The sequence below is a fragment of the Labrus mixtus genome, chromosome 21 (genome assembly GCF_963584025.1).
Source record: "Labrus mixtus chromosome 21, fLabMix1.1, whole genome shotgun sequence".
Lineage (NCBI taxonomy): Eukaryota > Metazoa > Chordata > Actinopteri > Labriformes > Labridae > Labrus > Labrus mixtus.
In genome coordinates, this window is record NC_083632.1 from 16,045,818 (window position 1) to 16,065,806 (window position 19,989).

Sequence of the window (19,989 nt, forward strand, 5' to 3'; positions counted from 1 at the left end):
TTATCACACACCACTAGGCTGTGGTATCTAGCTGACCCTCCCTAGTTGAAATGGGTTTCATAAAACACTCCATACATTGGACCTCTTGAATCTCAACCAGCATATCACTCCAAATTGTCTTCCGTCCTGCTTTTGCATATGGGCTTCCGACATAAGTTTGCCCACTCTTTATTTGTCTTCTGTACTGTCTGATAGACACTCTTTTATGCGGCAGCGACTACATCACAACAGACCACACAAGCACCGGCAACCTGAGGCCCTGGTCTGTGTTGACAGTGCCATTCCTTCCACATCATCTGCCACGACGTCTACTCTGCCATGTTCAGGCTCCTGAACACTCGCTCCCTAAACAGTAAAGCGCTAATCATCCATGACATTATCACACAAGGAAACTTGATCTTGTGACACTCAATCAAGTCAGGCTATGGATACATACAGAAGCCTCATTCCATGGGTAAGGTGGTGGACTGGCCTAAGCTCCCTTAATATCTAGGGTTTCTGAGCTACACACCTCAATCCACACCCTCATCTGCACTCCTGCTAGGAGACTTCAATATTCATGTGGACTCAAGCAGTTGCACATTTGCCACTTATTTCCTATCACTACTGGACTGTTGCAAGAGCAGCTGCCACACATCTCCATCAGCATTTGTCCAACCATGAGCTCTATGAACCCCTCCAATCTAGCTTCAGAGCACACTCCAGCACAGAGACCATAAAATCACAGACCCTCTCAATACTGATGACTCTGTCAACATTAGTATCCTCATTCTCCTCCACCTCTCTGTAGCCTTCAACACAGTCTCCTGCATCATCTTCCTAAACAGCATATCTGACTTGGCCTCAACTCTGAAGCTCTTTCCTGGCTCCAGTCATGACTCCAGTCAAACAGGAAACTGTTTGACACTGTCCGTCTGTGCTTGGCCCCCGTCTTTACAACAGCTACATGCTTCCCCTTTTTGCACCACAGCCTAAGCTTCCCCTGCTATGCTGACGACACCCAGCTCTCTTGTGAGAGAAATTTCTTCCAAAATCAGGGGAATTTCAATTTCTCTAAAAAAAAATAAGAACACAATGTAATATGATACAGGAAACCTTTAATTAACTTGAGCACAGAGGAGAAAAATTCTCATCTGTCCTTTCCAGAGCATTAGCCCATACTGACCTTAAATAGATAGAAATCCCACAGTCTCAAATACATCAAATAACATTTAAAACAATAAAACACTATAGAAAGTAACCACACCTGCATACAATCAACAGCAGAACGTCTGCCTGAAGGTAAACCCACCTACACACAATAAAACAATACATCAATAACAGAGCATCTGCTTAAAGGAAAATCAAACCTTTCATAACAGAGATGGTAATTACCAGTTGGTCAGTCACAGAGAGGTGATTCAGGAAATCCTGAAATGCAAACCCAAACCTCTGTCATCCAAATTACTTCTGCAATGAAAAACAAGTTTATCAAAATTCCCTCAGTACTAAACCATCCACCCAGTGAACAGAGCTTCATTGCTTTTTTATTTACTCTATCAGTCATGAGTAATGTAAAATAGAGCCCGGTCCTTTCTGCTCTCAAGGTTAGGTTAAGTTTTAGTAAGCAGTTTTAGTTTTTAGTAAGGCTCAAAACTATTCTAGTTCCTTCTGATACTAAGGGCGTTTTTACATTAGACCCGATTGTTTCGTACCATGTCCAAGCACAATTGCTCCCCCCTCCCCTCTCCCCCTCTGGTCACATTAGTCACATTCACATTAGTAACATTGTTCCATGTCCTGTTACACTTGCGTATGTACACAGTCTGATACAGCAGGTGGAAGTATGCAAATAGTTGGTTGTCACATCCGCCAAGAAGCAGAAAAAATAAGAAGCAACCACTTGCAGACTGACCCCATCATGCTAACTGTGTGTGTTTTTGTTATTTCTGAGACGTCAACAATGACCCTCTCTCTACTTCTTTAACGTGCAGCTCAGAGGATGAATCTGCCCCGTGCTGTGCAGATAATACGGTTTTTGAAGTGTCAGGAGCCGTTTAGAATTATGTTGTATAGCGTACCACTTTCTTGTTTGAGCACGGTTGCGTTCACATCTCCCGTGGACTGTACTTGTGAATCGTACCCACATCTTCAAGTGAACCCCGGCATAGTACCCGAGCACGGTAAGTTTGTGTTCACACTGCTCAAATGAAGCGGACTTTGGGATCAAGTGTACTCGGATATCCGAGCCTGAATCCCTAGTGTGAAACCACCCTTAGTAAACATGTGGCACACCCACTCAAATCTGAATGCATTCATACATGCATGCTCAAAACTGTTCTAGTTCCTTCCGATACAAATGCACAGGTCTTAAGTACTTCGATTGGTTTTGGGCAGAATTGAAGAGAGCCTTATGGAATTCTGTATATTGAGGTCTTCCATTTTTCTTTTGGTTTATACTAAAAAATTGGATTGGATCTGGGTTTCCTCAATGTATAGCAGCATACTTTTTCAGGCACTAGGGCAAAAGCTGCTGCCATTACAACTTACTTTTTAACAAGGAGATGATGCAATTGTTGAGATCAGAGAAAAGTGTAAATAAATGTTAGCAAGCACAACTAATGTCAGTGTTTTAGGTTTTCTGTAGAATATAACAAGATGAAGCATTCTTGAAATTAAAACTCCCTTTACCCTCCTTTTTGTTCCCTCATTTATCTCTCTCTTTCAGACTGTTCAACACAGATATAAAAAGAGGCAGAGAGCTTACTGAATCTTTTATTTATCTAAGTGCTTTTTCCTGAAGGAGGTTTTTCAGTCTTGATGGAATGGAAACATATGACTCATGGGCCATTCAGATAGGACGCGCTGTGCTCGCGGCGGGGTTGGGCGCAAAGCAGAAGGAGGAGGACGCAAATCTTCAACGCAAGTTGCTAGGTGACCAAAACGATAGTCGGGAAAATAGGTTGGGAAAGTAGCTTCTGCCACAGCACTATTTAGAAAAATACCTTTCTTCTGCTGAGGAGGAGGAGACGAGCAGCAAACGAGTGTGTTTATCAAATCCTCAGGGCACGACAGAGTTTAAGCTCATCCAGAAGCTGCAGCTCTATAACGACCACAAGCAAGACAAACATTTCTGTTGCTTTTTAAACACACCTGGTACGCCCAAACTACTGTTTTCTTGCCGATGTCTCGGCAGGTCTTAAAACTACAGCTCAGGAGGTGACGTCACGGAGCGCAGCGCCCAAGTTGAGAATGTTTTAACTTCCACACAATGCGCACTGATGGCAAGCGCGATACCCTCTTGCGAGGTGCTTCACATAGATTGACAGCAGTGGGCAGCATCCACGCGTCCTGTCTGAATGACAGTAGTCCTTAAGTAGTAGGACTCTATGTAAAATCTCTCGATGGCCTCATGTTTCCCTACTCAACACTCATCTTTGCAGCCACTTAATTGGCTTAACTTTTCTAAGATGAAAAAGTCTTTGGGTCCGAAAACAAAAAGTAGTAAACGAGAACAAAGGGAACTGTATACAGCCCTACACAGCCTTTATGCAGCACAGTTTCTTCTGTGAGTCTGTTTCTGTGAGTGATGTTTGTTTGTGTGCAGTTGCTGTTGTAACACGCAGCTTAACAGCTTAAGACACCAAAACAGGGCTTAAGGGAAGAAACGCCATCCATTGGGATGACGATGTTTCTTTGTGTCTGCTTGAAGTATGGCAAGATAAAATATCAGGGCTGAAAGGTCTCTTGCACCCAATTGTGTTGCATCCCTTTAGTGTGGGACCCTCTGCCCACGGTGAGTGCTGAGTGCATTTCAAAACAACCAGCACTGCATATTCGTCTTTGTGTCCGACAGTATCAAAGAGAAGGCTTTTTATTCCTACTCCGGCCCTCAGACAACATTATACAAGGGTTAAAAAATGTAAAAATCAATATTTCTCACATCCTTTGTAGCAAGCAGCATTCAGCTGCTTAATAAGCTCTGATCATACAGGATGGACTTGGCAATCTCCACTTTATTGAACTTGTGGCTAAAGTCCCTCACGTAATCATGTGATGCTTTGATGTATGTTTCTATTATTTTTTGTATATGATTTTGTTTTTTTGTGCTGTCCTGTATATGGTTTTGATGTCTTTTGTCATTTATATTGGGTTTTTATGTTTTCGATGCAATGCAAATTTCCCTAGGGCCATTAAAGTTTTCATTCATAACTTGTGCTCACAATATAATTATCGTTGCTGCATGGAACACCAATAGCCACAATTTTGACTTTTCGAGACCTCAGGGGCTCCGTAGATTATTTTTCTTTTCTTTGGGTGTTGTGGAACTAGATTAGCGCTGGCATCGGGGCGCCGGTGGAATAGTGGTTGATGCACGCGTTTCATGTGCAAAGGCCGGTCCTCCAGGCAGGCGGCCTGGGTCTGCTCCCACTTTCTGACTCCACTGTCCTATCTACAAAATAAAGGCATAAAAAACAACAACAAAAAATCTTTAATTGCATTGATCTTATTTGGTCATACTCAATTTAAAGTGCTGTCATTTAGTTTCAGATAAAAATAATGGCTAGAAATCCACTGGGACGATTGAAAGATGTATCATTTACAATAGTCCCAGAAAGCTTGGGTCAAGCAGTACCAAACACAAATGACAGATTGAAGACAGAAGTGAAGAAGAGTACAAGTTCACAGGCCTCTATTATTAGAGCATGTTTACTTTGGAAACCAAGATGGAGAAAATGGAACAAAGACGAGAGAAAAACTTGGCCTTAAAACTAGCTTGTGGACAATACATGACCCCGAAGTGAATAAATGGCCCTTCAGAAACAACATAGATCAAGCTTTGTCCAGCTGCTGTTCCCTTCAGGGGATAGATGTAGGAGGGCTTCATCCATACAATAATTAATATAGTCGTGACAGACAGAACACCACTGGCATATTTGTCTTGTCATTAGATGTTTTTTATACAGTGAAATGTCTTATTCAGATTCTCCTTTATCTATTCCCTCTCAGTGATACCAACACTGCTTCCGTTAAACCTTTTCTTGACCTCAGTTTCTTCTTCTTTTGAAAATGTTCCATCGTGTAACACCACCTTCCCTTTTCTCCAAAGTGTCACCTTTTTATATTTTAATAAGAACACGTTAATGTAGTTTACAAACTGAACTCCTGGCAAACGTCTCTAGCCCCTTACTGATATTTTTTTATGTTTTAGCTAGGAGATGACACTATACATATTTTACATGCAAAATATGCCTTAATTGGTCTGTTATATCCCGTAGCCTTTAGTAGTTAATATTAGCAACAGCTAACGTTTGCTGAATATGTCATTTTGGGCCACAAAACATGGTGTAATCCCAATTTTCAAAATTTAACATGATTATGTTCATTAATTTGTTAAAGGGAAGAATGTGCGACTTTTTCATCCAGTAGATGTCGCCCCTGAGCCCCAGCACTAAACCAAAACAAACTGCTGTTTAGGAATTGGAAGCATTTTTACTCGGTCTTGTCTCAGTCTCAGACTGGGCGGACTCCCGATTTTAAATCAGGACCGGTCACTGAAAGGCTATTTTTCCGCATCATTACTGTGATGAGAAGAAAACGCCCCCTTTCTAAAAGAACAAATAACTTCAATTCATTCAAAGTTTGATTTTTATCCCCTGGTTACAGCTGCAAACTTCCCAGTGTTACAGTCCTGAGTGACACGCCCCCTGCACACAAGTTCATGATTTTTCAGTGATATTTATTGTATTGGTCTTGCCTCAGTCTCGGAGCACTCTGGTCTCTGGTGGGTCTCGGTTAGTGTGGTCTTGACTGCAACACTACTTAGCCCTGCTATTATTATATTGCATTGGAGCTTTAACACAGTTAATTTTATCATGCAAATGCACAACATGTTGTCATCAGTATTGTACTGTACTGGATTACACATTCTGTGTGACAAGTTTTTGTAGTGCATGAACAACCAGCTTTCTTATGATTAGACGGTTTGGAAAGCTCAGGGGTTTTGGCCTTTGAATATATATATATATATAATATAATATATATATATATTCTGACTGAGGGTGTACCCAGAATTTTCTTTTTTTGGCAGTTGCTACAATTGATCTGAAATTCTCTCAGGATTTCTTGGTTTTTTAACATTACAATGGTCTTGTTCAGGCTGCATGGCGGTGCAGTGGTTAGTGCTGTTGCCTCACAGCTAGGAGGTTCCTGGTTTGATTCTCCATTGGCCAGAGTGTCTCTGTATGGACTTTTCATGTTCTCCCCGCGCATGCATGGGTTCTCTCCAGGTACTCCGACTTCCTCCCACAGTCCACAGACATGCTCGATAGGTTAAATAGTGACTCAAAAAAATGTGGCCATAGGTGTGAATGTGAGAGAAGCTGGTGGTCTGTCTCTATATGTCAGCCCTGTGATTGACTGAACAGTCCAGGGTGTAACCCCGCCTCTCGCCCAATGACAGCTGGGATTGGCTCCAGCGACCCCGAATGGGAAAAAGCGGTTAGATAATGGATGGATGGAATGCTCTGATATTGGTATTTGCCTTTTGATGTGAAATAGTCACACATTACAGCATGAAGTTTATATGGAATATTTGTGCCAAAAAAATCAAACAAAACTTCTTAAATTAGATATTGAGAGAGACATAAACTCACTGAAGCAAAAAAAGTCCTCTTAAAAGTAAAACGTATTAATTGCAGTTAAAATATTTGTGTAATCGTGTAAATAATCGGCCTTTTACTTTTTTTTTATCATCAGTCCTTTTGTTTACAGTTCTCTCTCATTCTTTCTCACTGATCAGACTTTTGCTCTCACTGTCGGCTTCTGCGGTTACAATGTCAGCTTTCTCGTTTGTGCTGACTGACTTTTTGTTTGTGATTCTGGCACAAGCCTCTAGAGTGGGTGGGGTTTTTGAGGAATGCGTCCCCATTGGCTAATGAGTTTTTGAGTGAGAGCTCAATGCCCCGGACGTTGTTCTGTGCGGCGGGATACCCACCTTAATATTTAAAGTCTATGGCACCCATAAGCAGCGACAAGGAATCGTTCAAGATTCATTAACGTTAATAAAGTGTGTGTTGTCTGTGCTGTGCTCGGACTCTGTGAATTTTCAAGCTGACTGAAGCAGGAAGCACAACTAACATTACCATAGCAACAACAGTTAACGCGGAGCATCAGGTTAGGGGGACATCATAAATGGATGACTGACGTGTTGATTTGCGGCAACAACACAAGTGTTTGTACAACACGTCCTGTCCAAGGACAGGGGTTGGACCAAAATTGCTACAGTAATGGATGTACCAGCTAGCCTCACCCAGCACCATTTAAGCATGATATTTAATAGGGATATGTCACATGCAAATTTCGAGGACATTATTTTCTCACCTTCATTACGTTGTTTAAATCAGACACATCCCACTCTAAATGACAAAGAATTTTCCTCGCCTAGGTTTGATTGACAGAAGAATAGAAAAGGGCTATACAAGTCCATTTCCAATGTACCATTGTTGCAATCCCTATTATAAGACTGCTCTTGTACATTTATAAAGACTTATTAACTGGTCCAGATTACTACAACATGTAGAATAGAATAGAATAGACTTTATTGTCATTGCACAAGAGTACAACGAAATTTACTGTGCCATGCCTGAAATCTAAAAATATAAATATATAGAATAAAATCAAATATATACATATACACACATGTACATATATATATACCTGTGTGTATATATATCATATGTGTTCTGACAAGAATTAGGAAAAGAAGTCCACGTTAACTTATCTGCACTGGTTCCCTACACAATCAATAATATTATGAAACGTTTGTCAGCTAAAAGGTCTCAGTAGTCAGACACCATCATGTCTTGAAGAGCTCATAGTGACCTGTCATCCCCATTTAACTTTTAAATTCTTTAAGAGCAGTAAGTGCGGAAGAGCCTTTCGTTAGTAGGCCTGTCTTCTGTGAAATCATCCACCTGTGTGTGCCTGGGGGGCAGACAGCCCGTCTTCTTAAGATCAGACTTAAGTCTTTCCTTTTATAAAACGTATGTTTAGTGCTGGCTCAGACTTGTCTTGGACCAGGCTAGTTTTGCTGCTATGAGCTTAGACTGCCTACGGACACCAAGCTTCTGTCTTCTCCTCTTTCTCATCATATGTATTCGGTCATTTAATTCTTTCCAATACTGGGTTGATTTTGGGTCCCTCCCTGTATATCATTTTACAAAGACTCAGAACTTCAACCAGATGAGTGTGCGTTGCATGTCAGCTCCGCTCCAGTACATCTCTGTGCCCCCTCGTCCGTCCACACCCACAGGCTGCGTTTTCAGAGCGCAGCATGGAGCATCACCGCTAGACAAGATCCTGCAGTTAATACAGAATCAAGATAATACCATGTACATGGTATAAAAGATGTATAAACAACAACAAACACACATAAGGTCATTGTTCCCAGCTGAAGGAGTTGATGACCATGATTTAATAGACTGTCCGGTGAAATACGATCACGTGTCAAACTGAGTGTTTTATTCTGAAAATTAAGAAGCTGTTTAAGAGTTGTTTCTGTGACTTCCCGTCCCGCTCGATCTGCTCTGTGATAAATGTATGCGTTGTGCTCTGGCATCCAGCAAAAATAAAAGCCTTGTGTAGTTGCTGCTGAAGGCTCCAGAATGACTGAGCTGGGACACAGTCCAGTGGAGGCAGTGGAAGCACACACATTGAATAATGTAAAACCTATTAGCTCTGCTGTCAAGCAGAGATGGACCGAACACGCATCTGGTGGAATTTATGGAAGCGAGTCTGGATAGATATGCTATTTATGTCGAGTTTCATGAATTAAAATGAATAATGTTTGATTTTTTTGTATATCATTGGTTTTTTACAACACTTTCGACGCCTTCAGAACTCTGACTAGCTTTTATTGAACATTTGCTTAATCAGATTTTCTTCTAACCACCATAAATAAATCACTGCCGAGATTTATTTGTGTAGTGAATTGTTTTTGCATTTGTTCAAATTCAAACATTGTTAACGTCTTTTTGTTCCATCGTTATTTTCGTTTGTGCCACAGATAAAATAGAGAATGGAGAAGTGTACCAGAGGAGGAGAGGACCTCATTTAGAAAGCTCAGAGGATGGGGAAACAGGAAGTAAGCAGCCTGAACAAGTGGGGCAGACAGGAAGCAGCTGGAGAAGAATTCTTCTCCTCATTCTTGCCATCACCATTCACAACATCCCAGGTGAGGAAAAGCCATCGGACTGTATAAATAAGCTGAAATGAAAATGTATCAGTTTGACTAATTAGGTTTTGCCTTTGAAATGAAGTTATTATTTAAATGTTGTTCGGAGTCGGAAAACTTGCAGAATCACAAGAGTTATTGATGCTATGCCAGGGTTATTATATATATATATAATATAATATTATTGTACAAATGGACCATCAGATTAGAGGTATGCTACTCAGAATGTGTAGAGATGGAACAGAGACAGGCTCTGTACAGAGGTCACACTCAGTTTAGCTTGTAAAACAGGCCCTAAGAGAAAAGGAATGCCCCTACAAATATGGTACCTGAAACTTCAATAGCCAGTTTCATCAGTAGAAATCCAACCTTGGGCGGCAGTTGTGCAGTCACATCAACATCTTCAAAGAAGTCAAATGCCAAATGAAACACTTACAAGTGTTTTTTTATTGGCAGAGGGTTTGGCTGTCGGAGTAGGATTTGGAGCCATTGGAAAGACTTCATCTGCTACTTTTGAAAGTGCTAGGTAAGCTGGGTATTAAGGCCAATACACGTACGTACATACATACATACATACAGTGATTGTCTTTATTTATCCAGAATGTCATATTTCTAAACTGTTCTTTGGGAAACTAATTGCCTTTTTAAAACCTGATTTATTGATGGATCTGGCATTTTTAGTGTCTTAAGTATTATCAAGGCACATGTTATATAATTCTAATCTACACCCAGAATAAAGGTTCACACAAGGTAGACAATGTCACTGGATTCTTTTGAACAAACTTACAAAATGTATTGATCTTAAAGGTCACATATTACACAAAAACACTTCACCATGACTCCAAAACCCCCAATGATGAGAAAAGTCCATCCTCTCCATCTTTTCCCTGCTCCACTTTTTAGAAAATGTGTGCTCTAACAGGCCGTTTGGAGATCTACCCTTCATGACATCACAAAGGGCAGTAGCCCCTCCCCCCAGGTGGTTGACACTCCCACAGCTAGGTGTTTGTTTTGCCCTCTTAAATGCACAATATGTAGAATTTTTAAATTAAAATATCTAATTTAATAAAAAAAATGTCTAAACCTTTTTCTTTTTGAGTCCTTACATTACCGCTAACATTTCCAACAGTTATAGGGTTTATCTGCATGATCAAATACAGGATCAGAGTGAGTTTATAACAAGTAACTTCACAGACATGTTTTGTGGACCGCTGAGAATTATTTAAACTGGTCGAAAAGGAGGATAATATGTGACCTTCAAGAAGAAATATTTGTAAGGTTTGTTTAAATGCACACAATTTTGTTTTGATTTTTAATCCTATCTGCCATTGTCTAGCATACATAATCTGTCACCTGGGTAGCCAATAAAGACATGTAGATGTCGGATATCCTTCCAGTCAACTAATGAGAAAATTATACTGAAATAAACAAAACTACTCAATGTTTAAATTTAATTCACCTACCTAAGGATTGGGTAGTGTAAACTTAGATCAACCACAACTGTTTTTGGAAAGCGTTACAGAAAGAGGAAGCTGCCTTATTGCTGTATTTTGTACTGCTGACATCTAGTGGGAAGATGGGGATATTGCAGCGAGGGAAGGCAGCTGGAGGTTCTTTGAGTCTCGAGTGTGGGTCACTAGCTTTTTTCACCTAACACCAGAGATCAAGCTTAAGGAACCTTCATTCTTTAAAAGCGGTTATAGTCATTTTTGTTCAGATTTTTGTCAAATGATTTTTTGTCAAATGAACAAAATCTAAAAAGTAAATGCATGAGAAAAGTGCAAGACATCTCTCAGGTAATCTCCCATTTGTAAATACATCAAAAGTCCCTTGAAAACTCTTTTCAAATAACAAATTCAGTGCTCCATGTTATGCTAGAACTTTAAATGGAGTGTGAGCCTTTCTCTGTTAATAAGGCACATTGTTATGGACTTAAAGGGCCCCCAGCTATAGATCATTTACTTGGCCACAGAAACAGGAGACAGTTTAAGTTTAAACCTAATATCCTCATCTTAACATCCTAACAATAAGAAATTATATCTACCCATTTTAGTTTAGTGTTCTGTGTTCTAGATTTTCTAGAAGTGCTAAACCCAAAGTACATTCTCTGGGTTGTGTGTTCAAACTACAGTCCGACTGTAAGAAAGCCATCCAATAGCCTTGGGTTGAAAACTTTGCCACATGTTTACTCTAATACTGTGACATTACAGAATGTATTAAACGTTAATAAAGGTTATTCACAATTGTCAAGAAAAATATCAACCACAGAAAAAACAACATCACAATGACAGTAGAGCTTATAATATACAGAACTGTAACGATGCTAAACTAAATCAGTCACATTTGGGTTTTTATGACTCTTTGTTTTTTTATGGAGTAAAGGTTTATCATAAATCCACTGTACTTTATGTAGTCCCCCATGAGGAAGGTTGTTAATGTGTGTCAGGATTGTTTGAAAAGGTCTGACTGCTTTTTTTGTTGTCTCAGAAATCTGGCCATTGGTATTGGAATCCAAAATTTCCCAGAAGGCTTGGCTGTGAGCCTGCCACTCCGAGGCGCAGGAGTGTCAACGTGGACAGCCTTCTGGTAATCATAAAGAAAAACACGTGTCTGTGTCAAAGAGTTGAATTTTTAAATATGAACACTGCAGTATAACCTTTCCATTTCCTGACAGGTATGGCCAGCTAAGCGGCATGGTAGAGCCTATTGCTGGCATGCTGGGTGCTGCTGCTGTTGTTATGGCCGAACCTCTTCTGCCATATGCATTGGCATTTGCTGCCGGGGCAATGGTTTATGTCGTTGTGGATGACATCATACCTGAAGCTCAAGTCAGGTGAGATGTAAACGAGGACATAATGTAGATTAACTGTAATTAGGGTTGAATGACAGTTCAGCCTTAAGACCATTCCACACTGAGTCCGTCTTTTTCGTCTGAAATTGAGGTAGAGAAAATAAGAAGTATGATCTTGTGCTATGTCAATCATGTTTGCACACTTTGTCTGAAACTTTTGTGTGTCAAAACATTTTTGTTTTGACTACAGGATCACTTAATGACTGGAAAAACTCAAATTTATTGCCAGGTGAAACTAAAAATTCTACAATTCAAATTCACACAAAATGCTTTTATCCAAAGTGATGTACATCAGAGAGTTAGTACAACACAAGCAAGGATCTAGAAAGATCTCATCAGTGTGCAAGGAGTCTGTACGTAACAACACAAAAAAACCATCCGAAAAAAACAGACTCAGTGTGCAAAGGCCTTTTATAATAGCAAAAAACAGTTCTTTTCAGCATCTGTCTCTGCTTCTCTTCCACTTCTTGGCTCTGACTTGGTATCAACAGTGGCAATGGTAAGCTGGCATCCTTAACCTCCATATTGGGCTTCGTGGTGATGATGTCACTGGACGTTGGGCTGGGATGACAGAGCAAAGAGAGAGAGAGAAGTCCTCGAGCCCTCGATGGCCTCGATTTCATCACAGTGCTGCTGACTTCTGTTTTAAAAAGGGGACCAAAATATGAAGTGTTTTATACTCAAGCACTAGTTGTAAGTTTTGAAAAAAAAAAAAATACTTGAAATTGAGCAATAATTAAAAGTGACACGATATATTTTGTAATACATTATATTTAACGTGTTTCATACTTATTGTCATATCATAAGAGCTGATGTTTAACTCGTGTTGCCAGTTGTGAAAATCCAATGAATGCTATTTGTTATTTTACTTCTTCTAATCTATGTATGACCTCTTGTTGGCAATACTTGAAGTATGTTATTTGATTTGTTATTTGCTCTGCTCCGTTTCAAATACGCTGCGAGTCTATTTTCGACGGTTTACGTTTTAGCCAATGAGTCAAGCTGGACAGGAAGTCTGACAAACGCACAAAGCGTCCGGTCAATTTCAAAATAAAACACAATATACAGACTCATGATCGCATGTTCCATACCTTTATCAACATTACGTCAGAACAGGCACCGCATGAACAACATATCATCCTCAGAAAGACCTAGCAACATGTTTGCACGTCTCTATTCCCGTGATCTTGTTTTCCTCCTGAGATGTGTGTACTGCTGCTCATGGCTGTGTCTGCTGCGCTCACGTTTCAAAAAACGGGGTAGGGTGCGCGCCATCCGACACAGCAAAATGGACGGAGTATGTGGAAATTGGGGGTAAATCTCTTCACAATTATGACTTTTGTAAGATATAACAATTAACATCACACATAACATACATGTAATGGCATTTTTTCTTGTATTATGACAAACTCAAAATTTATATAATAAGATACAGTCACTTATCAGATTATACAGTGCCTTCTTTTTAGGGCACAGCTATGAGGGCTCATCGTGAAGAATTCCATGTTGTGATCTACATTTAATTATTAAATACTGAAATTAATGTCAAAGAATGCAAATTATTTATTTGATTAAACAACGAGTTAATTCCTATTTTCTCTTGGATTATGCTATCCGTCTGCTTTTTCAAGATATGACACCCATTTCTGAAATAAGACTTGAGTTTGACATCCACTAAAGGTCACATATTATGCAATATACACTTCAGCAGGTTTTTCTAACACTAATATGTGTCTCTAGTCTGTCTACAAACCCGCCAGTTATGAGAAAAGTCCATCCTCTCTATCTTTTGTCTGCTCCACTGTTCAGAAAATGTGTGCTCAAACAGGCTGTTTGGAGATTTTCCCTTCATGACATCACAAAGGGCAGTAGGTGGGTTACACTTCCACAGCTTGGTGTTTGTTCTGCCCTCTGAATCTGCCTTCTCACCCTAAACGATAGGTGCATGGAGCGAGAAAGCCAGAGACGACCCAAGCCCTTCCAGGGGCGGGGGTGTGGTCAGACACATTTACATTTAAAGGTACAGACACAGAAAGTCTGTTCTGAGCAGGGCTGAAATAGAGGGGTTTATAGACATGATCAAATACAGGATCAGAGTGGATTTAGAACAAGAAACTTCACACACGTTTTGAGGAGCTCTGAGACTTATTTAAACTGGTTGAAGAGGAGGAGAATATGTGAAATTTAAAGTAACTTCTACTTCAGAAAAACAGATAAGCCCATCGACAACCTCCATCAGTAAGTATTTCAACCTTATGTCTCAGATTAATGGATGAAGCTCTGGGCCTGTATGCAAGAAACACCAAATGATGGGTCACTTATTTAACAAAAAAAAAGTGAATTAAAGAATAACTCAAAAGTAGATCCTATTTATTTTATTTTTTTATATAATTGCTGACAAAAGAAGAATTCAATGTCTATCCAGAATACATTCAAGAGACCAATGGCATGACTTAATGCACACAAGTCATGCTTAAGACTACGTTTCGTTCCCCGTGTTCAACACTTGTTTGTGGCAGTATATTGCAACATGCACAAGGGAAGCTGTAAGGCATCCTCTGTTATCAATATAATATGAATATATGCTAGTTTGGGATATGGGCTGCACGGTGGTACAATGGATAGCACTGTTGAATTAATGCGAGGAGGTTTGTGGTTCAAATCCCCGTTGGACAAGGCCTCTCTGTTTGTGTGTTCTCCTTGTGCATGTGTGGCTTCTCTCTCTCTTGTTAGGTCAATTGGTGACTTTAAATATGACCAGCCCTGTGATTGACTGAACACAATACTGAATACCGGGGTGTATCCCGCCTCTTGCCCAATGACAGCTGGGATCAGCCCCAGCCCCCCACGACCCCTAACGGGAAAAGCGGTATAGAAAATGGATGGATGGATACTTTGGATATGGTGTAACAAAGACTAACCATTTACAATGATACTGATGGAAACTCCATATGTTGAGTATTTTTAGATCTCTTCTCGTATTCGCAAGGCAAATACCATGTCCTTCCTTCTGGTAATTACACAAACTCTTGGATTGTCTTGTTATATATCATCCAGTGGATCTTATTATCCCCTGAGGATGAATCCTTCTGAATGAGGTGATCATGGGACTTTTTATCTTGCACCACCAGCAGGTTGGAGTCTGTAAAATAGCCAGTTTCCTCTGGCATCCAATTACACCATCATTGCTTTAAACAGTGATTTGTTGTGTCTGATAGTAATACTGTGATCAAATGTGATCCTCCAGTAATGTAATGGTTGACCTTGTTCACGGCTTTGCCTCCTTAACATGTTTAGCATTACCCTGCTGTCTCAGAGCAGTACTGCATCACCGAGCAGCTTTCACCACTGTAGGTTGAGTCTTGTTCCTAAACATCAAATTATTTAAAAATTAAACATTTCCTGAAAAAGTCTACATGTTTATCTCCTTAGAATAAGTTTAATTTGTCATACATATTGTTTATTTGTATTAGTTCACTGACTCTGAAACACAGATAAACTTATTAATGGATATTTAGTAATGTGCAATCATAAAAATGTTGTTAATGGAGAAAACAGTGTTACAAATGTCATGTGATAGGAGCAGGGGCGATTCTAGGGTCTGTTGGGGCCCTAGGCAAAGGTTCACTGGGGGCCCCTTCCAATGAATTTCCCTCTTTCTTTTTCCACCCCCAGAAGGATAACTCCTCTTAATTTTCCTTCCTTGACAAATTTTGGTTTTCACAGGAGTCGTGCTGTGACGCTTTGCAAGACAGCACTCCCCACTGTCGTTGCTAAATTTGCACAATTTGAGGCAATGCTTTGTTTTCGAAGTTTGTCAGCTGTTTGGGCCCCCCCCCCCCTCTACTGGCCTGGGGCCCCAAGCAGTTGTCTGGATAGGAGTGTGGGTAATGGAACCAACTGAATCTTCACCAGCTTATCATCATACAGACGCGCATTAGTAATAAGTCTTATGTTTCTGAATGTTGAATGTAGAGTTAGTAAATGGCTTTTATGTCGTGCTAAATGTATAACTGCTGCTTCTTCACCTTACTCCCAACTGACTGAGATTTGTGGAGCAAAATGTAGGCAAAGATATAAAATATATATTATATCTTTCACGTCAGCAAACAGCTCCTCTTAAAGGCGTGACTAATTAGTAATAATGTTTGAAAAAGAATTGTAACAATAGCTGCAAAGTACTAACAATTAAACGTAAGTACACATCACTCTTCCACATATTTAATGTTTTCAATTAAGAATCAGTCTTAACAGAACAGACAGATGTTACAAAATACATTGAAAAAGAAAAACGTAGCCCATATTCTATACCAATAAAACAAAGCCCAAATAAAATGACTTTACATAACGTGCCACCAGCTTCATCACCTAAAGAACAACGACTGGGACTGGCTTATGTTGCAGGAAGTTAATGAGACTTGTTGGCATATCCAGCTGGTCGATACAATGGACCCTATTGATCTCTTTGAGGTATCTTCGGACAGCGAGTCGGCACTGGGAAGTCAAGGCCTTTGGATTTCCTGGAGACACAGAAGACAATGGGAGCATAATTAACACGGAAAATTAAAAAAAGGTTGACTCTTTGTTTCAGCAATCTGAACATGATTTGTGCAAAACTACAGGCAAAAATTGTGTATGCCTGAAGTTCCCCTTTTCAACACATCCAAATATCAGACTGCTTCTTTTGAAATGGCTTCATTTACTGGTAACCACATGATAACATCTGCAGAAGAGTATGCAAAACTTAAATGTATGTCTATTGCTTTAAAGTAACTATTCCATTCCAAAAACCCTCAACAACCAATGAGGTGCTGTACGAACCCGTCTATCACCATGACGTTTTAGCGGGCACTTTTCTTAAGCTTACAGCTTTTAAAGAAATCTTTTCAATTCTAGTGAATCATTGAGCACATTGGAGAGTTCCAAGATAAGATAGTGCTTATCTAGGGTTACCAAATGACCCCTTTAACTCCACAAAGCTCCACAAAGAAGAACTGAGATTTTAGTTTTCATAATTTGACTAGTCACTGCATCAATCAACTCAAAGATGGAGTCATCTCATTATACAATATTTATCTCTTCCTTAAGGTTGATAAAAAGCAGATTTTGATATTTTTTGCTGTTATGCAAAAAAATACACAGTGAAAGTACAGGAGGCCTAGATATTATCAGATCAAACCTGGAACATGATGAGCAACTTTTCATTTTTTCTTTATATTAATTCAGAAACACATTTTCTACTGATCTGTTTTTTTAAACGCTAATTTACTGTCAGAGTGTCAGAATATTTGGCTTCTTAAAGATAAGTCCAACATGTGGTTCTCTGGTCAAAGTGTGTGCTCTATTCCATTTGTCTTGAATGATCTGCTCGTCTCTTTCTAAATTGTCTCTGTGCAGTTCGTGTTTGCAACAGGAAAGGAGTTGTGCTCGCCTTATACTTAAAATTGTTTGATTGTTTAATGTAATATAACATATACTTATACTGCTCCTACTATTATACGGTAAGTACGAATATCCTGTTATATTATCATTACCCCTCTCCTGCAGAAGCAGCTCCACAGCCTCATTCTGCTTGGTGGACTTCTCGATAATCAGTGTGGGAAGGTAGACATTAGCGCCGAAGTCAATTAAAAGCTGTATATACTCCACGCCACATCCATGCCTGAGGCACATCTCGAGCACGGTTTTGGGCTGCTTGATAGAACTCAGAAGCTTTGCGTCTGTGCAGTTGTAATCTGGGTCTGCCCCGTAGAGAAGCAGGAGTTTGAAGCACTCCATGTGTCCATAAACGGCAGCCAAGTACAGCGGTCCACTGGATACTCTCGCACCGGAGGTCCAGAGCAAGACTTTGGAGCGGGAGTTCACCTCAGCACCGTGTTTAAGCAGTTCCTTTAAGATGTCCACATTCCCCTCGCGAGCAGCAGTAAGCACAGGGGAGCAGTTGTTGGATGAGTTTCCGTTGGGGTTGGCACCAGCTCTGAGGAGCGCTAACACACAATCCAGGTATTTCCCACGCACAGCTGCAAAGAGTGGCGTCTGAGCCTTCACATCAACACAGTCAACCAGGGCCCCATGGGCAAGCAGAACCTGAAGACAGCTAAGATGGCCTTTGGACACAGCAGCATGCAGAGGTGTGCCTGAGATTCCCCAGCCACCTCTGCAGTTAATAACTTTCTTATAGATTTCCTGGCAAAGCATTTCCTCAAGAAGTCTGTCATTGTTTTGTAACACTGCTTTTCTAAGCTGGGATATTTCACAGTTGTTTTCTTCTTCTGCATGGGTCCTTAAGCAGATCATAGAATCTGCTGGGGGAAAAAAACAACAACACAAAATTAATTTATTTAACCACATTTTTGTAGCACACCAAGTAACATGTATAACACGACTTTTGATTTCCCTCCCCACAGATTTATTTAAAACTGCACAGAAAACAATTCAACCTTTAAATAACTAAAAAATAATAAAGAAAGAAAGAATAAGAATAAGAAATTTTAATTTAACTAGTTTTTTTAATAAACGATGTAACAATGAATGTTGCAAGTTCCATACTGTAACATATATTCAACAACTAGAAGGCGTTACCCTCAGATGTAATGTTGCATTCACGTGGTGTCCGACAAATCGGAAAAAACGAGCTTCCGAGTTGAAAAATACACATGAACACCTGCTCAAGTCGGAACAACAACTCGGAAACTCGGAAAAGAATGAGGTGCCCGACTTCCCGACTTGACGTCATAATCGTCATCAATTGGGGGGGCAAAAAGTTTTGTTAATGTTAACATACTTTTAATTAATTCAGGTATTGCACATCAACTTTTTGCTCAAATATAACTTTGAACAGTAACATTTCACTGATCATCAACGCTTTTTTGTGCTATTGTTGCAACATTCCGACTTTCCGAACTAAAACCACGTGAACACACTGAAGTCGGAAGAACGACTCGGAAACTTGGACCACCCGAGCAGCACCTGAACGCAGCATCAGACACGATAAATATCCACTATGTGAGACTGCACCAAACTCCCTCCAGAATCCATCACTCTCTGTGTTGACTCGTACATTAATATACTCAACCAGTCGTCTCAGAGTCTTCTCACGTGTTTTATAAGGACGTTTAGAGAACCCTGCACACAAATAAAACCTCATGTGATTCCGTTCAATACCCTGAAGGCTACATCTGCTAACACGGTGTCATTCTGCTATATAAAAGAATGGCATAATATATATAGCCTATAACTTTACCTTGGCGTAAAGCAGCTGCATGAATTCACGCAGGCTATAAAAAACAGGTTAAAAAATTACTATCCTGTATTTAAAGGCCATTTACTTACTATATATTCAACATACAGAAACGGAAACGCAAGTCATATTACTAATACTCGATCCCTTACAGGATAAAATAGCGAACAATAAGCGAAGACAAACAACACGTCGGTACAAAGCTGGACAATAAACGCGTTTGAAAGTCGAGATGAGTTACTGAAACATCAAGACGCTGTTCTGTTTTATTCCTTTCGTTTTAGATTGGCCTACCTCAGATATGTCGCCATCAGCTGATTTCTTCAGCTTCATATTCTTCTTCATCTTTTGGTTTTCCGGCAGTCTAGACACCTTACGGCACACTGCTGCCTCTCACAGGCCAATCTTCATCATCTTCTTCTTCTTCTTTTAGATATCCCGGTAGCTAAGACGCAGCTACGCGTATTGCTGCCCTCTACAGATAGACAGAAACTAAACCATTCTCCAAAAACATCACTTATAAAGTCCTGTGTGATGGGCGAAATTAATAATTGCTTATGCAGTCAAGTTCTCGTATTGGCCATGCAACCTGAAAAACAAGATTTCCCGTGTCTGATAATCTTTTGAATAATGTGTTGCTTTGTGTGGTGTGTTTTCTACATTGTACATGTGTGAGTAACTGTT

General features: G+C 40.0%; 2 protein-coding genes across 4 annotated transcripts in view; one reads left to right on the forward strand and one right to left on the reverse strand.

Annotated features, from left to right (window-relative positions):
- Positions 1-13,608, forward strand: part of LOC132955268 (zinc transporter ZIP11-like) — a 30,760-nt gene extending 17,152 nt beyond the window's left edge. For both annotated transcript variants that reach the window (XM_061028053.1, XM_061028052.1), the window contains 5 exons: positions 9,047-9,214; positions 9,671-9,740; positions 11,702-11,800; positions 11,889-12,047; positions 12,557-13,608. In XM_061028053.1, coding sequence (XP_060884036.1) covers positions 9,047-9,214; positions 9,671-9,740; positions 11,702-11,800; positions 11,889-12,047; positions 12,557-12,635 — 575 coding nt within the window. In that variant the 3' untranslated portion in view covers positions 12,636-13,608. The remainder of the gene's footprint in view (positions 1-9,046; positions 9,215-9,670; positions 9,741-11,701; positions 11,801-11,888; positions 12,048-12,556) is intronic.
- Positions 13,609-16,264: 2,656 nt separating this feature from the next.
- LOC132955269 (ankyrin repeat and SOCS box protein 12-like) lies at positions 16,265-19,717 on the reverse strand. 2 transcript variants are annotated; one of them, XM_061028055.1, is made up of 3 exons: positions 19,600-19,717; positions 17,600-18,367; positions 16,265-16,585 (listed from the first exon to the last, which is right to left on the reverse strand). In XM_061028055.1, the coding sequence occupies exons 2-3, from the start codon at positions 18,360-18,362 to the stop codon at positions 16,434-16,436; spliced, it is 915 nt and encodes a 304-aa protein (XP_060884038.1). In that variant the 5' UTR covers positions 18,363-18,367; positions 19,600-19,717; the 3' UTR covers positions 16,265-16,433. The 2 variants fall into 2 exon arrangements, with proteins under 2 accessions (XP_060884038.1, XP_060884037.1); XM_061028054.1 differs by having other exon boundaries at positions 17,600-18,370.
- Positions 19,718-19,989: the final 272 nt, after the last annotated feature.

Bases quoted from the DNA above. Each gene is read 5' to 3' on its own strand.
- LOC132955269 (XM_061028055.1), bottom strand. From the start codon at position 18,362: ATGATCTGCTTAAGGACCCATGCAGAAGAAGAAAACAACTGTGAAATA. The intron at 16,586-17,599 runs GTAATGATAATA...CTGTGTCTCCAG, and splicing joins GCTGCTTCTGCAGGAGAGGG to GAAATCCAAAGGCCTTGACT.